At 41.7% G+C, this 16635-nt stretch overlaps 1 protein-coding gene across 1 annotated transcript in view; it reads left to right on the forward strand.

The window, feature by feature from the left end:
• The window catches only part of rngtt (RNA guanylyltransferase and 5'-phosphatase), a 335310-nt gene that overhangs the window by 285650 nt on the left and 33025 nt on the right, over positions 1-16635 (forward strand). Inside the window, exon 14 of the mRNA XM_073056388.1 lies at positions 3973-4039. Within this exon, the coding sequence (XP_072912489.1) occupies positions 3973-4039 (67 nt within the window). The remainder of the gene's footprint in view (positions 1-3972; positions 4040-16635) is intronic.

Genomic DNA, 16635 nt, shown 5'->3' on the forward strand with positions numbered 1-16635 from the left:
GTACCTATCAAAGAGGCTCTTAAAAGACCCTATTGTATTCACCTCTACCACCGTCGCTGGCAGTGCATTTCACGTGCCTACCACTCCTTGTGTGAAAAACTTACCTCTGATTTCCCCCCTGTACCTACTTCCAAGCAACTTAAAACTATGCCCCCTCGTGTTAGCCATTTCAGCCCTGGGAAAAAGCCTTTGGCTACCCACATGGTCAAAACCTCTCATCATCTGATACTCATCTATCAGGCCACCTCTCATCCTATGTCGCTCCAAGGAGAAAAGGCCAATTTCACTCAACCTATAAAGCATGCTTTCCAATCCAGGCAACATCCTTGTAAATCTCCTCTGCACACTCACTATAGCATCCACATCCTTTCTGTAATGAAATGACTGGAACTGAACACAGTACTTCAAGTGGGATCTGACTAAGTTCTTGTATAGTTGTAACATTACCTCATGGCTCTTGAACTCAATCCCATGGTTGATGAAGGCCAACACACCATATGCCTTCTTAACAACACTGTCAACCTGCACAGCAGTTTCGAGTGTCCTATGAACATGGACCTCAAGATCTCTTTGCTCCTCCACACTGCCAAGAGTCTTACCGTTAATATTATATTCTGTGTTCACATTTGACCTACCAAAATGAACCACTTCACACTTCCTACCCAAGATCCACATACCCACTTATCCAAGTAGATCCATTGTTTCAGCTTGTTCCTGCATACCTTGACTCTATTTTATCCCCCCAGTTCAGACCCTTCCTACCTACATCTGTGACACTTCACACACTCTGGATCTTTTCAATGATTTCAGGTTTCCTGGCCCCCTATCATCTTATTTTTACTATGTATAACCAGTTCCTATACACCTCCACCCCACACTAGGAAGGCCTCAGAGCTCTCTGTTCTTTTCTGGACACCAAACCCAACCAGTTCCCCTCCAACACCATTCTCCTCCGTCTGGTGGAACGTCCTCACCCTAAATAATTTCTCCTTTGGCTCTTCCCACTTCCTTCAAGCAAGAGGTGTAACCATGGGCACTCACTTGGGTCCCAGCTATACCTGCCTGTTTGTTGGCTATGTGGAACAGTCAATGTTCCGACCTTCCTGCACTTCCCTACGCTTCATCAACGACTGCATTGGTGCTGCTTCCTGCGCCTGTGCTGAACTTGTCGACTTCATCTACTTTGCCTCCAACTTCCACCCTGCTTTCAAATTTACCCGGTCCGTTTCTGACACCCCCCTCCCCTTTCTCAATCTCACTGTCTCTATCTCAGGAGACGGCTTATCCACTGATGTCTATTATATGCCCACAGATACCTGGACCATACCTCTTCCTACCCTGTTACTTGTAGAAACACCATCCCCTTCTCTCAATTCCTCCATCTCTACCACATCTGCTCTCAGGATGAGGCTTTGCATTCTAGAATGAAGGACATGTAGTTATCCCCATTTGTTCAAGAGCCTGATGGTTGAGGGGTAGTAACTGTTCTTTAACCTGGCAGTGTGAGTCCTGAGGCACTAGTAGCTTCAACCTAATGGCAGCAGAGAGAAAAGATCATGGCCTGGGTGGTGAGGATCTTTGATGGATGCTGCTTTTCTACGGCAACGCTTCATGTTTATGTGTTCAATTTTTGGGAGGGTTTTACTGGCGATTTACTGAGCCAAATCTACTCCCTTTTGTAGGATTGTCCACTTGAAGGCATTAGTGTCCTCATACCAGGCCGTGATGCAGCCAGTCAGCACACTTTCCACCATACATCTGTAGAAGATTGCCAAGGTTTTTGATGACATGCCAAATCTCCACAAACTGCTGAGGAAATGAAGGCGCTGTCGTACTTCCTTCACAATTATATTTATATGATGTTTCCAGGACAGGTCCTTTGAGCTAGTGACATCCAGGAATTTAAAGTAGAAGGGTGGATTAGTAAATTTGCTGATGACACAGAAGTTGGGGGTGTTGGGGGTGTTGGGGATAGTCTGGAGGGCTGTTAGATGTTAGAGCGGGACATCAATAGGATGCAGAACTGGGCTGAGAAGTGGCAGATGGAGTTCAACACAGATGGAGATCTCCACCTCTGATCTGCCAATGATTACTGGCTCATTGTCCTCTGATTTCCTTCTCCTGAAGTCTACTATCAGTTCCTTGGTCTTATTGACATTGAGTGAGAAGTTGTTATTACACCACTAGCGAAGCTGTCATCCTCAATGATGGCATGATCAGCAAATGGGTGCCAAAAATAAGGCTGAAGCATTTGCAACCACATTCAACCAGATGTGCCAACTGAATGATCTATCTTGGTTTCTTCCCAGTATCACAGAAGCAAATCTTCAGTTATTTTGATTCACTCCATGTGATGTCAGGAAGCAACTGAGAGCACTGATTCTGTTGGACCAGACAGCTACCAGACTGCAATACTAAAGACTTATGCTCTAGAGCTAGCCAGGCTGTTCCGAGATGGAACATTGGCATCTACCAGACAGTGTGGAAAATTGCCCGTGAACATCGATGTTCTCAAGTAGCAGGACAAACCAAATTAGCTTAAAATTGAGAGGCTGAGGTAGGTGGACAGTAGGTATTTTCCCTAGCATAGGAGAGTCCAAAATTTGGGGGGGGGGGGGAGGGGGTATAGCTTTAAGGTGAAGGAGGATGATTCTGAAGGGACCTGAGAGGCAGCAGAGGGTAGTGACTATACGGAATGAGTAGCCAGAAGTGGTTGAGGTAGGCTTAATAGTACAATTGAGGGACACTTGGATAGGTATATGGGCGGGGGAGGGGTGGAATGGGATTAGAAGGATGTGGGCTGAATGCAGGAAATTAGCACTAGCTAGGTTTGCATTATGGTCATCATGAACACATTGGACTGAAGGGTCTGTAACTGGGCCGTATTAATTAATTAATTTATTTGTTTGTTTATTTGTTTAGAGATACAGCATGGAACAGGGTCTTCTGGTCCAACAAGTCACACTGCTTTTCAAAACTAGTCTAATCACAAGACAATTTACAATGAACAGTTAACCCACTAACCAGTGTATCTTTGAACTGTGGGAGGGAACCGGAGCACCCATGTGGTTCACTGGGAATATGCCCAAAGTCCCTTCTGATTGCGCTGGAAGTGAACTCTGGACTCCAGACGCCGCAAGTTGCATCTTGCTAACCTCTACACTACTGTGGTGCCACAATTGTTGGATGATCTACTTAATTGTCCATTTTCCTCTGTAGATGCCACATGCTCTACTGAGTTCCTCCAGCAGTTTGTTTTCTGCTTCAGATTACAGATTCTGCAGTTTTTTGTGTCTCCATATTAGTTTTCTTGTTTCTTGTTAGCAGTATTTGAAAGTTATTGAAAATTCTTTTGTCACTCCAAGATAAATTGAGAAGGGATCACATTCCACATTGCTGCTGCCAAAAGTCGCAGTCAAGATTTTTGGCATTTTTATTGCAAAGTCAAAAAACTGCACTAGTTGTGTTTTTGGGCATTTGACTTCAGCTCCAGTTCTGGTAATATTCCTACGTTAACACTACTGCTGTTTAGAGTGGACTTGGCAACATTACCTCAGCTCTTTGTCATCTACATGGCATGTTGCTTACATAGATGTTGAAGAGTTGGTGGGACCACTGAACTCTGTGGCAGATGATTGCTGAACAAAAGGTTTATTTTGCTCAAGTGTATTAATCCTGAAACAATTCTCAGTACTATTGATATGTTAATTTATTTTAAATGTGAAAACACTCTTAAATTTTCATGACTGCACAGCGGATAGTTAGCAGAAAGTAGTGTATTAAACTATTTGTATTTAAGCTTCCTTTGTTATCAATGATTGTAGAATTCTGCCCACTTATTTTTCTAAAGAAGAGTTGCCATAGTTGTTTCAACTCATAAATGGTACTAGCTATGCACTGACTTAGGGCAATTACTAACTCTCTATGATTTTTGTGCTTACTTGGTTGTACTCTTCATATTTTTTTCTAAAGGTTACTCCCTCAGACTGTCGGACTACTGTATGTTGGCAATTATGAACAACCCTTTGCACAGATGAAGGTATGTGATTAAAGTAGTGATTTGAACTCCATGCAGTTTTTACCTTCTGAACTTCTGTTGCATAAAATCCCAGATCTCTGTGATGAAAATTAAAACCAAAGCAGTGACAATTCTTATTAATAGTGAAAGGATATTTGTCAAGCTATAACTGAAAAACATATTTATGAATATACATTGCTCTGTGTGCTGAGACATACGTCAATTTAAGAATTGGTCAACTTGCAAAACCACACTGTATGATAAATGGAGAAATCCATTTGTTGACCAAGTTTTTTGAGATATTCTTCAATATGTCAACAGCTCAGTGATATGGATATGTTCCTAAGGGTGGTTTTCCATGATTAAAAAATATCAATACTGAAGAGAAATAAATTGTAGGAACATGGGAAGACGAATGATGAATGGAACTAAATGAATTCTCTTTGAAAAGAGCCACTGCAAACTCATTGGGTTGAATGCTGTATGATAAATATAACACTAATCACATTTATTTGAATTTGAGAGCAAAGCTTCCAAGGAATAATATCATTCTACAAGTTTAGTTCCCCCCCCCCCCCCCCACTGCTGAACAGAATAAAACCAATCTTCACCAGGTCAGGCAGCATATAGGGAGAAGGAAGCATTTCGGATCAATGTTCTTCAACAGAATGGTAAAGGGTAAAAATCTCTCAATTTCAGGCAGCCAGCACTCTCATTTGTGTCTGTAGCAATATTCACTTTTTCTCTCCTCGCTGCTTAACTGCTGGATATTTCCTGTATACTTTTCCCCCCCAGATTGCCATCATTTGCTGGGCTTAGTAGTTTATGGTTCCTTCCTTGATTTCTATTTTCTCTCAGTCTGTTTACATTTGAGAGCAGATCATTTGGGTTGTTAACAAGCCTTCACCATCTTCTCTTAGCCAGTAGCACCACCTTCCAGGGTCATTCACCCACTTTGGACCTCAATCCTATTGCATACTCATATGTTTATTCTGAAAAGACTTCTCTCTTAAAAATATGGTATTATTTAATGAAAGTAATGTGTATTTTATAGACAGAAGAGATTCTGCAGATGCTGGAAATCTTGAGCAACACATACAAAATGCTGGAGGAACTCAGAAAGTTAGGCAACATCTATGGAGGGGAATAACACTCAATGCTTGGGCCAGGACCCTTCGTCTGCACTGGGAAGGAAGAAGGGGGAGGCAGAAGCCAGAATAAGAAGGTGGGATGCAGGGTGTTTTCCTTCCTTTCCTCTCACCACCTTATTCTGGCTTCTGTCTCTTTCCATTCCAGTTCTGATGAAGGGACCCAACACAAACTACTGTTTATTCCCCTCTCTAGGTGCTGTATGGCATCCTGAGTTCCTCCAGAATTTTGTGTGTTGCTCTGTATTTTATACAACCTTCAAGACAGCAAGGCATCACAACACATGCATTGTTATCAAACTAGTAAGATAAGTAAAAAACAGGGCAAACACTTATCAAAAGCTGTAGCCGTTTTATAAGAGAGAGGAAGGGATAGAGGGGTTGATAATTTAAGGAATGTAGGTGGCTGGAGGTATGGCTGGCAGTAGTGGAATAGTGAAAAATAGAATGGGATTAACTTAATGAAAGTATGTTCAGTTTTCTAAAGCTTTACAAATTGTAGAACACTTCACCTTCCTCGATCTATTGTATGCATTAGTTGTTGCTATTGTCAGATTTTGTGAAGTTAGTGAAATTCCTTGAAATACACAATATATAGTGAATAAAGTTGGTGAGTTAGGGTTTTAATTTCCAGGTATAGTTAATTATAGCACTTCTAATTCTTTAGCACGAGATATTCTATTGTCTCTGGGGAGATTTACCAGTAAAACAAAATGTGAGAGTAATTTTTTAAATGAGCCCTTCCCAATAGGGACTAGATTAATATTCTTAAACTCAGTTCAAAGTATTTGAAGATAGTAGTTAAAGGAGGGTCAGGCAGTTGATAGAGTTTAGTCTATCTTTATCAACCCAGAGTACAGACATGCTAACAGAATATGTTGTAGTTATTCTGAGTGTTGAATATTTCGGCGACAGAATTATGTCAATAATCAGCACTGAAATTGTCATCATATTTTTATACTTCTAATGAATGTTTGTTACGGCCTGATGGATTATAATAGAGCGCAAAAATAGATTTTTCTTTTACCAATATGTGCTATCCATTTGCTGTATAGATCTATTTGTGAAATTATCTGTTTTCATTCTGAGTAACAATGGAACAATTTGATATCACATTTATTTAGCGAAAAATTGCATTGCATGTAAAATATACAAATGCATTGGTTAAAAATAATGGACTTGGATCAATAGTGCTACGTGACCTTATTTAATCATACAAGCCTGCAGAAATGGATTTAATCATACGTCCAGCACTAGTCAAATTTACAATGATTCAGTGTTAATGATGTATTTGTGTAAGCTGAGGATAACTTGTATGCCCTGTAAATTACAGAATACAATTCAATTTCTGTTGCTGTTTCAGTACCAAAGTCCATGTAGAACCTTGGCCACATGAATTTTTGTTACATTATTTACTGAGAAAGGACTAAATGATCTTGATCCACAAAAAGTAATGGATTGTGTTGGAATTGATCATTGACATACTGAACCATTTAATATGCAGATGTTATCCATTACTAGATTGTATTAGATTTTAATGGATGTAGAACTTCAAAATACAATGGATTCCAGATAATTGAGACACAATGGGGCCAGTACATCGTGGCCCAATTAAGCAACTGCCCCAATTCATTGGTTTCTTGGAAATGGTTAAAAATGCTTTTTAAAAAACCCACTGTTTAATTGAGTAACAACTTTAATTGAGTATTTAAATGAAATACAGAACTAATTAGAACACTACCAATACTACTACAGTACTGTTACTACTATAAAACTGTGTATTAGTTCCTAATAGTAATCGATGGAGTAATTCATCCAGTGTACACTACCGTGATCTTTTGCTTGACTGTACATAAACAAAAACAGGGCTGACCTCTATTGCAGATAATGGACTACCTTCATACAATTCTTTTGGCAATTGCATCCTCCAAATCTTCATTTTCATTGTAACATTGAAAGTGATTGTCAATGCTTATAATTTCTTCATAGTTCCCAACTTGTTGAAGTAGTAAAATCATTTCATTTTTACTCCTGGTCATTTCTGGCATCTCCAAGCCAGAATGCTTGAAACTGCAGTGAGCAAAACAGTTCTGAATGGATTTTTTTTTAATTTCTCACCAATTATCACTGACAAAAATAACTGCTTTTTGAATACTGTTACGAACCCCGTAACTGGGTCACTTACCAGCAAAGATAGAGAGGTCCGTTGAAGTCTGATTGTATTATTTTTAACAGTATTTATTGATAAAAATACACAAAAATAATATCAATGCAAACATTCAGATAATATACGTTGTCAATACTAAATCTAAAAGCGTGGGTATAATAATAATCAATAAGAAATAGCTCTATCGTTGTCTAGGGGATAATGTATTGTCTGATGGAAATATAAAAGTCACTCAGTTCATTCAGGCTGCAGCTTTTTGGTTGGAGAGAGAGACAGATTTTTAGAACTTGCCAGCTTTTCCTTTTTATGATGTCGATCCTTCGAAATTTCGTTGGTGGCCTCTTCTTTAGCTAAGCCGTTCTTCCATGGTAAGGCCCGCCAATTCCTTGGCAAATGGAAAAGGACGCACGCGGGCCCCCACCGGCTGTCGCTATTAAACGCTGTCACGGGATTTCTAGCGTTTCTCCTGGTGCGTCTAAAGGGGTTGTTCCCCAGACCCTCTTTTATCCTTACTTACGGGGTCTCATTTGTCAATCAGGTTGGGATGATGCAATCCCTCAACCAGCCCACTCTGGTCATTCCCTGAGGGCTTCAATGAATAGTACAGTACTCAATACACAATTCCGTCTCCAAGAGACAATAGTCGTTATCAATGGTTCTGCCTTTCTGGGGGCCAGGACACATTCCAAACCCTTGTGGATTCTGCGCGTCTCTCTCTCATTTCCTGGGTCCCAGACCCGAATTAATAGCGATCTTGCGATTCTCGAAAAGGAGGGGGCTACTTTGTACCCTTCGGCCCCTCAGAGTTGTGGCACATTCGTAACACCCCCTTTCTTCAAAGCGTTTTTACCATCGGTAAAAACGAAGTAATACAGAGTCTTACAGGATTTTAGAATCTAACACAATACAAAAGTTTTTTTTTTCTACAGAGTAATACAGATATACATTCAATTCAGCATCTAAACAGTTAACGATTACATTGTCACTTTCTTTAGTATCTTAACATCTTGTACCTTACTAAAGTCTTGTAGCATCAGACTCCAATTTAATAACCACCTATTTTTATTCCTTTTCTTCAGCAAACAAAAACTAAAGAGTTGTGATCTGAGCTTACGTGTATACTACAAAAGTTCATGCAATTACTAATCTTTATGTTACTTTCAAACTTAACAGTCAGTCTTCCATGGGGGTTGTCTTTATTATTCACATGCTTTGTCGAAATCCCTTAAAACCGGATCCTGCTATATAAAATGGCATCCCATTAACTCTCGCCCCTTTTCCAGTTAACTCCCACGTGGTGAGCTTGTGCACCCTGGCGAAATAGGCTTTCGCCCGCTCCTTTCATAGGAGTTATTTTATCAACAATGTGTTCCAAACTTAGACCATTTTCCGAATTTCCACACAATTCTTTAAGTTTAAGCAAGTTGCTAGTTTTCTCTTCAGGACCCTTCATGCTAGTAGTTCTCAATTTAAGATCTGAAAGCGATCCCCCTTTGTTCAAACAGCATTTCGAATTCTGCTTTTTCACACCACACTCTTGAATAACAATAGCGTGTGGGGCACCTTTACATTCCAACTCAACCTGTAATTGATTCACAGGCACCACGTTACCAAGCCATTGTCTCTGTAGCCTGGTTGCTGCTTCTGACATCAATCCAGACTTTAAAATTTCTTCATTCAACTTAGGAACTACACTTTTCCCTTTTCCTTCAATAATAAGATTCACATCACCACCTTTTATCTCCTCACTTACTTTTAACACACCTTCGAACACAAACAACTGGGAATTCTCACTTCCCACTATTACCAAGGTTAACCCTTTCTGCACTGAACCAAGTCCATCTGACCCACAAGGACTGCATTCCTTTTCAACTGAATCAAATACCTCAGACTTTTTCTGAGCTCCATTACTAGGTTCAGTACCACGTGCATCCACATCTTGGACACACTCAAACGGGACATTTGCCTCTTCCAGGCTATCAATACCCGTACCCTTTTCAAATTCTAAATTCCCCTGATCCTCCCAGCTACTCTCTGGGCAACTCCCTTCCGGAGTAAACTCAACCCCGCGGGTTGAAACAACCTCATCTGCCAACCCAGCAGACTTCTTCAAAGTAATGGCATCCTTTTCATCTAGGACTGCCCTCATTTCATTATTGGGAACACCTTTAGAATTTTCAACTTCTTCAAACAGTTCTGCCAAACCAGACAGATCATCCATGTCCAACTCTGGACCTTTTAACAGCCTTATCTGTTTCTCATCTTTACGTCGTGCCTCTATAAATTTTCTCCTCGCTAAGGGCAGGACTACCTCCTCTCCCTTACTCTCTTTCACTTTACTACTCTCCGTTTTACCACCCTCTAAACCCTCGTGGTACAGGGTCGGTAAAAACGTCTCAGCCAAATTGATACTGGCCGGATTTAAACTGCTCTCGTTCTCCGCTGCCTTTCTCGACATGCTGCGAGTGATCGCGCATGCGGGATAGATCTTGGAATCTAGGGGCGGGACCTCGACACTCAGGCTGGCTCGTCAGCTTCATTGCTGACCAAACCTTACCACCGGCTAAATCGTTACCCAGAAGGACGTCCACGTCAGTTCTCGGGAATTCTGATCGCACCCCCATTTCAACTGGTCCAGATACCAGCTCACAATTTATAATGATCCTATGCAAGGGCACCGTTTCTGTCCCTTTTCCTATTCCTTTCAAAGCTATCATTCCCGTCTTGCGACCAAAATCCAGTACCTTACTGCTAATCAATGACAGTTCAGCTCCCGTGTCTCTCCAGATCCACACTGGAACTGGTGTGTCTCCCTCTCTCACAGACACGGTTCCTTTTGACATACATTTCTCAGACCCTTCTCGTACTCTGTCTACCTGGGGCTCTCTCGTCGATTTACTGATTACCACAGCACATCCTATAGGGACTGCTGCTTTCCATTTTCCTGTCTCCTTCCTCGGAGCAAGGCACCTAGATGCAATATGTCCCCCTTTCCACAATTAAAACAGGTCAAGCCAGGAATTCTCCTGCGTCTTGCCTCTCCTCCTCAATCTTACCATTAGCTCCGGGCGGGACCTCTGCCTCAGCCGGTGGGCTTTCTCTACCGTTCCCACGGTCTCTCTGGTAACTTTTATTCAAGGAAAACTTTGTCTTGTGGGTTAGGGCATATTCATCTGCAAACCTAGCAAATTCGGAGATGGACTTATTCGGCTTCTCATTCAAATACATCCGGATATCCTCCGAAACACAACCTTTAAACTCCTCAATCAGAATTAACTCCCTGAGACGCAAAAAATCCTCTTCCACTATTTCTGCTGCACACCAGCGATCCAAGAGCACACCCTTCTCATAGGCAAACTCGGTATACGTCTGATTCCACCCTTTCTTTAAATTTCTGAACTTTTGTCTATACGCTTCAGGTACCAATTTGTAGGTCCGGAGAATGGCCTCCTTTACTTTTTCATAATTCTCAGACACTTCCTCCTCCATGGACAACGCCGCATATGCCCGTTGTGCCTTCCCTTTTAACACACTTTGTAACAACGCCACCCACTGCTCTTTGGGCCACTTCTGATTCACTGCCACCTTTTCAAAATGCAAGAAATAACTATCAACATCCGTCTCCTCGAACGGAGGTACTACCCTCAACTCCCGACTAACATTAAACCGCTCCTCTCGGTCTGACCCTTGAACTCTTCGCTCTTGCCTTAACTTCTCCATATCCAAGTCATGTTGCCTCTGTTTCTCTGCCTCCCTCTCCTTCTTGGCTCTCTCCCTCTCTTTTTCAGCTGCTTCCAGCTGTTTTAACTGAAATTCACGCTCTCTTTGTTTCTCAGCTCTTTCCTGCTCCCTTTTCACCTCTAACTCCTTTAGCTGGAGCTCATGCTCCCTTTTCACCTCTAGCTCCTTTAGCTGGAGCTCATGCTCCCGTTGCTTCTTGGCCCTTTCTTTCTCTTTCTCGGCTCTTTCCTTTTCAGCTGCTTCCAGCTGCTTTAACTTAATTTCATGTTCCAACCTTAATTTCTCCGACTCTAACTGAGCCGGCCCACTAGCTGGTACCTTTTCAGGGATATTTTCCAATACCTCAGCTGAAAACACATTCTTCACAATATAATACTAAGTTATGGCCCTCCGCACCTCCCGCTTTTTCATTGACAACCTCACCTCTGCGAGGTTTAGTCCTTTCGCAATATTTATCAATTCTGACTTTGTGGCCGCCTCTAGCGCCTCCAAAGTCGGGTTTTCTATAAATTCATCCACGTCCATCTTTGCTGGTTTCCCGTCTGGCTACCCGCGCAACCAGATCCAAGTTTGGACTTACAAGCCCGATTCACTGGCCCCCCAATTTGGTATCAAATCTCGAGATGAGAGCCCCAAGTTGTTACGAACCCCGTAACTGGGTCACTTACCAGCAAAGATAGAGAGGTCCGTTGAAGTCTGATGGTACTATTCTTAACAGTATTTATTGATAAAAATACACAAAAATAATATCAATGCAAACATACAGATAATATATGTCGTCAATACTAAATCTAAAAGCGCGGGTATAATAATAATCAATAAGAAATAGCTCTATCATTGTCTAGGGGATAATGTATTGTCCGATGGAAATATAAAAGTCACTTAGTTCATTCAGGCTGCAGCTGTTTGGTTGGAGAGAGAGACAGATTTTTAGAACTTGCCAGCTTTTCCTTTTTATGATGTCGATCCTTCGAAATTTCGTTGGTGGCCTCTTCTTTAGCTAAGCCGTTCTTCCGTGGTAAGGCCCGCCAATTCCTTGGCAAATGGAAAAGGACTCACGCGGGTCCCCACCGGCTGTCGCTATTAAACGCTGTCACGGGATTTCTAGCATTTCTCCTGGTGCGTCTAAAGGGGTTGTTCCCCAGACCCTCTTTTATCCTTACTCACGGGGTCTCAGATGTCAGTCAGGTTGGGATGATGCAATCCCTCAACCAGCCCACTCTGGTCATTCCCTGAGGGCTTCAATGAATAATACAGTACTCAATACACAATTCCATCTCCAAGAGACAATAGTCGTTATCAATGGTTCCGCCTTTCTGGGGGCCAGGACACATTCCAAACCCTTGTGGATTCTGCGTGTCTCTCTCTCATTTCCTGGGTCCCAGACCTGAATTAATAGCGATCTTGCGATTCTCGAAAAGGAGGGGGCTACTTTGTACCCTTCGGCCCCTCAGAGTTGTGGCACATTCGTAACAATACAAACACACACAACTGATCCTATTTAAAAACCGTTCATCCCAAGCATAGTGTAACGTGTAACAGCCACACAAGTGCATGCGGCTGACGCTAGTTAGAAACTGTTCAGGAACAGTCCCCTGTCTCAAATAAGTGGCATATTATCCCAAATAAATGAAGAGAACCCTGGCTATTTTCTCAAATTGTCCCAAATAAGGGGCTTCCCTGATGGCTCATTTAACTGTAGTCAACTGTATTAGAAATACTACAGCGTTGTTAAGTTGTGCAAGTTTCAGATGTAAAAATTCTGAAGACATATGGGATGTATAAATAGCTGGACATATTGTTGTTAAAGACTATATTTGACTTGTTTTTGCTAGTTGCAGTTATCCCAATGTCCTTCCCTTTTATTTGCAAGAACATAAAGTTCTATCCACACTCCCATATTTAATTGAATCGCAGACATTAGTAGAAATCTACCTAGTTTGTTCAACCTACATTCAAATTTAAAATAAAAACTTTCAAGAAAGTAGGTAACCAAAGTGCTGGAGGAACTCAGCGGGTCAGGCTATCTTCAGTCCCTTGTGCCTTCAAGAAAGCAGCTAATTTATTTACCCTACACACACAAAATGCTGGTGGAACACAGCAGGCCAGGCAGCATCTATAGGAAGAAGCACTGTCGATGTTTCGGGCCAAGACCCTTCGTCAGGACTAACTGAAAGGAAAGATAGTAAGAGATTTGAAAATAGGAGGGGAGGGTGAAATGCGAGATGATAGAAGACTGGAGGGGGTGCGGTGAAGCTGAGAGCCGGAAAGGTGATTGACAAAAGGGATACAGAGCTGGAGATGGGAAAGGATCATGGGATGAGAGGCCTAAGGAAAAAGAAAGGGGGAAGGGAGCACCAGAGGGAGATGGAGAACGGGCAGAGTGATGGTCAGAGAGAGAAAAAAAAGGAGGGGGGAAAAACTAAATATATCAGGGATGGGGTAAGAAGGGGAGGAGGGGCATTAACAGAAGTTAGAGAAGTCAATGTTCATGCCATCAGGTTGGAGGCTACCCAGCCGGTATATAAGGTGTTGTTCCTCCAATCTGAGTGTGGCTTCATCTTGACAGTAGAGGAAGCCATGGATAGACATATCAGAATGGGAATGGGACGTGAAATTAAAATGTGTGGCCACTGGGAGATCCAGCTTTCTCTGGCGGACCGAGCGTAGGTGTTCAGCGAAACAGTCTCTCAGTCTGCGTCGGGTCTCACCAATATATAAAAGGCCACACCGGGAGCACTGGACGCAGTATACCACACTAGCCGACTCACAGGTGAAGTGTCACCTCACCTGGAGGGACTGTCTGTGGCCCTGAATGGTGGTGAGTGAGGAACTGTAATGGCAGGTGTAGCACTTGTTCCACTTACAAGGATAAGTGCCAGGAGGGAGATTGGTGGGAAAGGATGGGGGGGGGGGACGAATGAATAAATTTATTTAACCTTCCATTTTTTGCAATGTTATAACTCATTTTACATAATTGCATTTGCATGTGGTTCAGTGGTATAAGACATTCAAACTCTACAACTTCTCGAGCCTAGGATCCAAGATGTCATTTAGGGATTTGTAAAATCTTGTTTACCCTCTAGTAAGAAACATGAAAAAATTATAGCTAACAGCTTAAAGCAGCTGTAGTCAGCCATGAGAGAAAGTGTGGGGAGTGTGCAAGATAAATAAATTAAAAATTGCTATTGTTATAGGATAGAAGATAATTTAAGCTTGACCATAAGGAATGCAAAGTGCTGAAAAGGGAAGATAATGTATATCAATAATATAAAGGTCAGCAGAGAGGTATCAATGGTAGCTGTTTTCCTGACTGAACACTAATGGATTATGAAAGGAAGGACGTGAAAGGAAAACCATGAAATTTTGGGGACTATGGTGAAGATTTTTATTATGAATATAATCTTGTAAAAGAAAATGGTTTTGAATGTCAGAGGTGAATGTGAGAAGAATTTAAAAATCAGTGTTTGAGTGTATAAGGAACTACACCAAGTGAATTTATTGGAATTAGATCATGTATCATAAGAAGTCACAGTACTGAATTGATTATAATGAATACGGAACCTTTCTACAAGTTGGAAAAGGACACATGCTGGCACGCAGCATCATAGCTCATTGAAGTTTTAATACTCTTTGCAACCAAATGTTTCTAATGCTCTTCTTCATAGCTCTAATCTGCTGTGAACTAGCTATAAAACCATTGATGTTTTTAAAAGATCTTAAGAACTAGAGACATTTTAGAACAACGTTAAGAAAGGACAGGAGAATTTTTCAATTATTACAGCTGATCCCAGCTCCTGCTCTTACCTTTGTGCAAATGCACTTGTAATGCCAGTCATTTGTGAGGAACTGGCTTAGCCCCTCTGGGGCCTGAGAATGCTGTCATTGATTGCTTACTGCTAATACAGCTGATGCTAACTCAGTGCACAAGAGGTGTATATAGCTGAGATCATGTTGGTTTGCAGAGCTCAGTGGTATACTGTTAATTTATTCATTTTCTTTTCAATTTAGACCACAAGACATAGGAACAGAATTGGGTCATTCTGACTATCGGGTCTGCTCTGCAATGCCATCGTGGCTGACTTATTATCTCGCTACACCCCAATTTTCCATCCTTCTCTCTGTAACCTATGACACCCTGATTAATCAAGGACCTATAACTCCCCGCCTTAAATCTATCCAGTAGTCCATGGCAATGAATCCCACAGATTCACCATGCTCTGGCGAAAGAAATTTTTCCTCATCACTGTTCTAAATTTTTCCTCATCTCTGAGGCTGTGCCCTCAGGTCCTAGACTTCTGCACTATGGGAAACATCCTCTCCACCTCCACTCTATCTAGGCCTTTCAATATTCAATAGGTTTCAATAAGATTCCACCCCCCCCCCCCCCAACTCTCCACCTCATTCTTCTAAACTCCAGTAAGTACATGCGCAGAGCCATCAAATACACTTTACATGTTAAGCCTTTAACATGAGATCATTCTCGTGAGTTTCCTCTGAACTCTGTCCAGTGTCAGCATGTTTTCTTAGATATCGGGCCCACGACTTCTCTCACAAGACTCCGAATATGGTTTGATCATTGCATTATAAAGCCTCAGCATTACATCCTTGCTTATGTATTCTAGTCCTCGCGAAATGAATGTTAACATTGCATTTGCCTTCCTTACCACTGAATCAACCTGCAAGTTAATCTTTAGGGAATCCTGCATGATAACTCCCAAGTCCTCTTGCATCTCTGATTTTTGATTTTTCTCCCCATTTACAAAATAGTCTACACCTTTATTCCTTCTGCCAAAGTGCATGAATATATACTTCCCGGCACTATATCCATCTGCCACTTTTCCCCCAGCTCTCCTAATCTATCCAAGACCCTCTGCAAACTCCCTGCTCCTTCAACACAACTTGCTTCTCCACTTATCTTCATATCATCGGTAATCTTAGCCACTGTTATGTTTTGTAACTCCAAAACGTAAAACTAATTGAAAGAAAAACTTGAAGTCGGGGGTAACTTGTCTACTTTGTTCTCACCTTAGCGAGGCACACACCTATAGCATGGTGGTGTAATTCCGTATGCAATTAATGTACTTTTATAGATAGCTCATGATGAATTGTGTAATCAAAGAATATTATTGCTTTATTGTTATCATTGAGGTACAGTGTGATGTCGGCCTTTTGGGCTCTTCAAGTTATACCACCCCACAATCCCCCAATTTAAGCCTAGCCTAATCAGGAGGTAATTTAAAATCACTAATTAACCTACCAACTGGTATGTCTTTGGATTGTGAGAGGAAACTGGAGCACCCAGAGGAAGCCTGCACGGTAATGGGGAGAATGTACAAACTCCTTATAGACAGCAGTGGGAACACAGTGTTTACTAATAAACCCGGGAGAAAATTTCCCTATCCAGAGAATGACAAGAATGTAAAATTTGCTAAAGTGGAGAGTGGCTGGGACAATAAGCTTCATTGCAAATACCAATGAGAAAAAAATGTGGACATCAAACATCAAACCTCGAGAGCAGTGGTTCCCAAACTTTTCTGGGTTACTACCACTTGGCTTCC

The sequence above is a fragment of the Hemitrygon akajei genome, chromosome 9, assembly GCF_048418815.1.
Source record: "Hemitrygon akajei chromosome 9, sHemAka1.3, whole genome shotgun sequence".
NCBI classification, from domain to species: Eukaryota; Metazoa; Chordata; class Chondrichthyes; order Myliobatiformes; family Dasyatidae; genus Hemitrygon; species Hemitrygon akajei.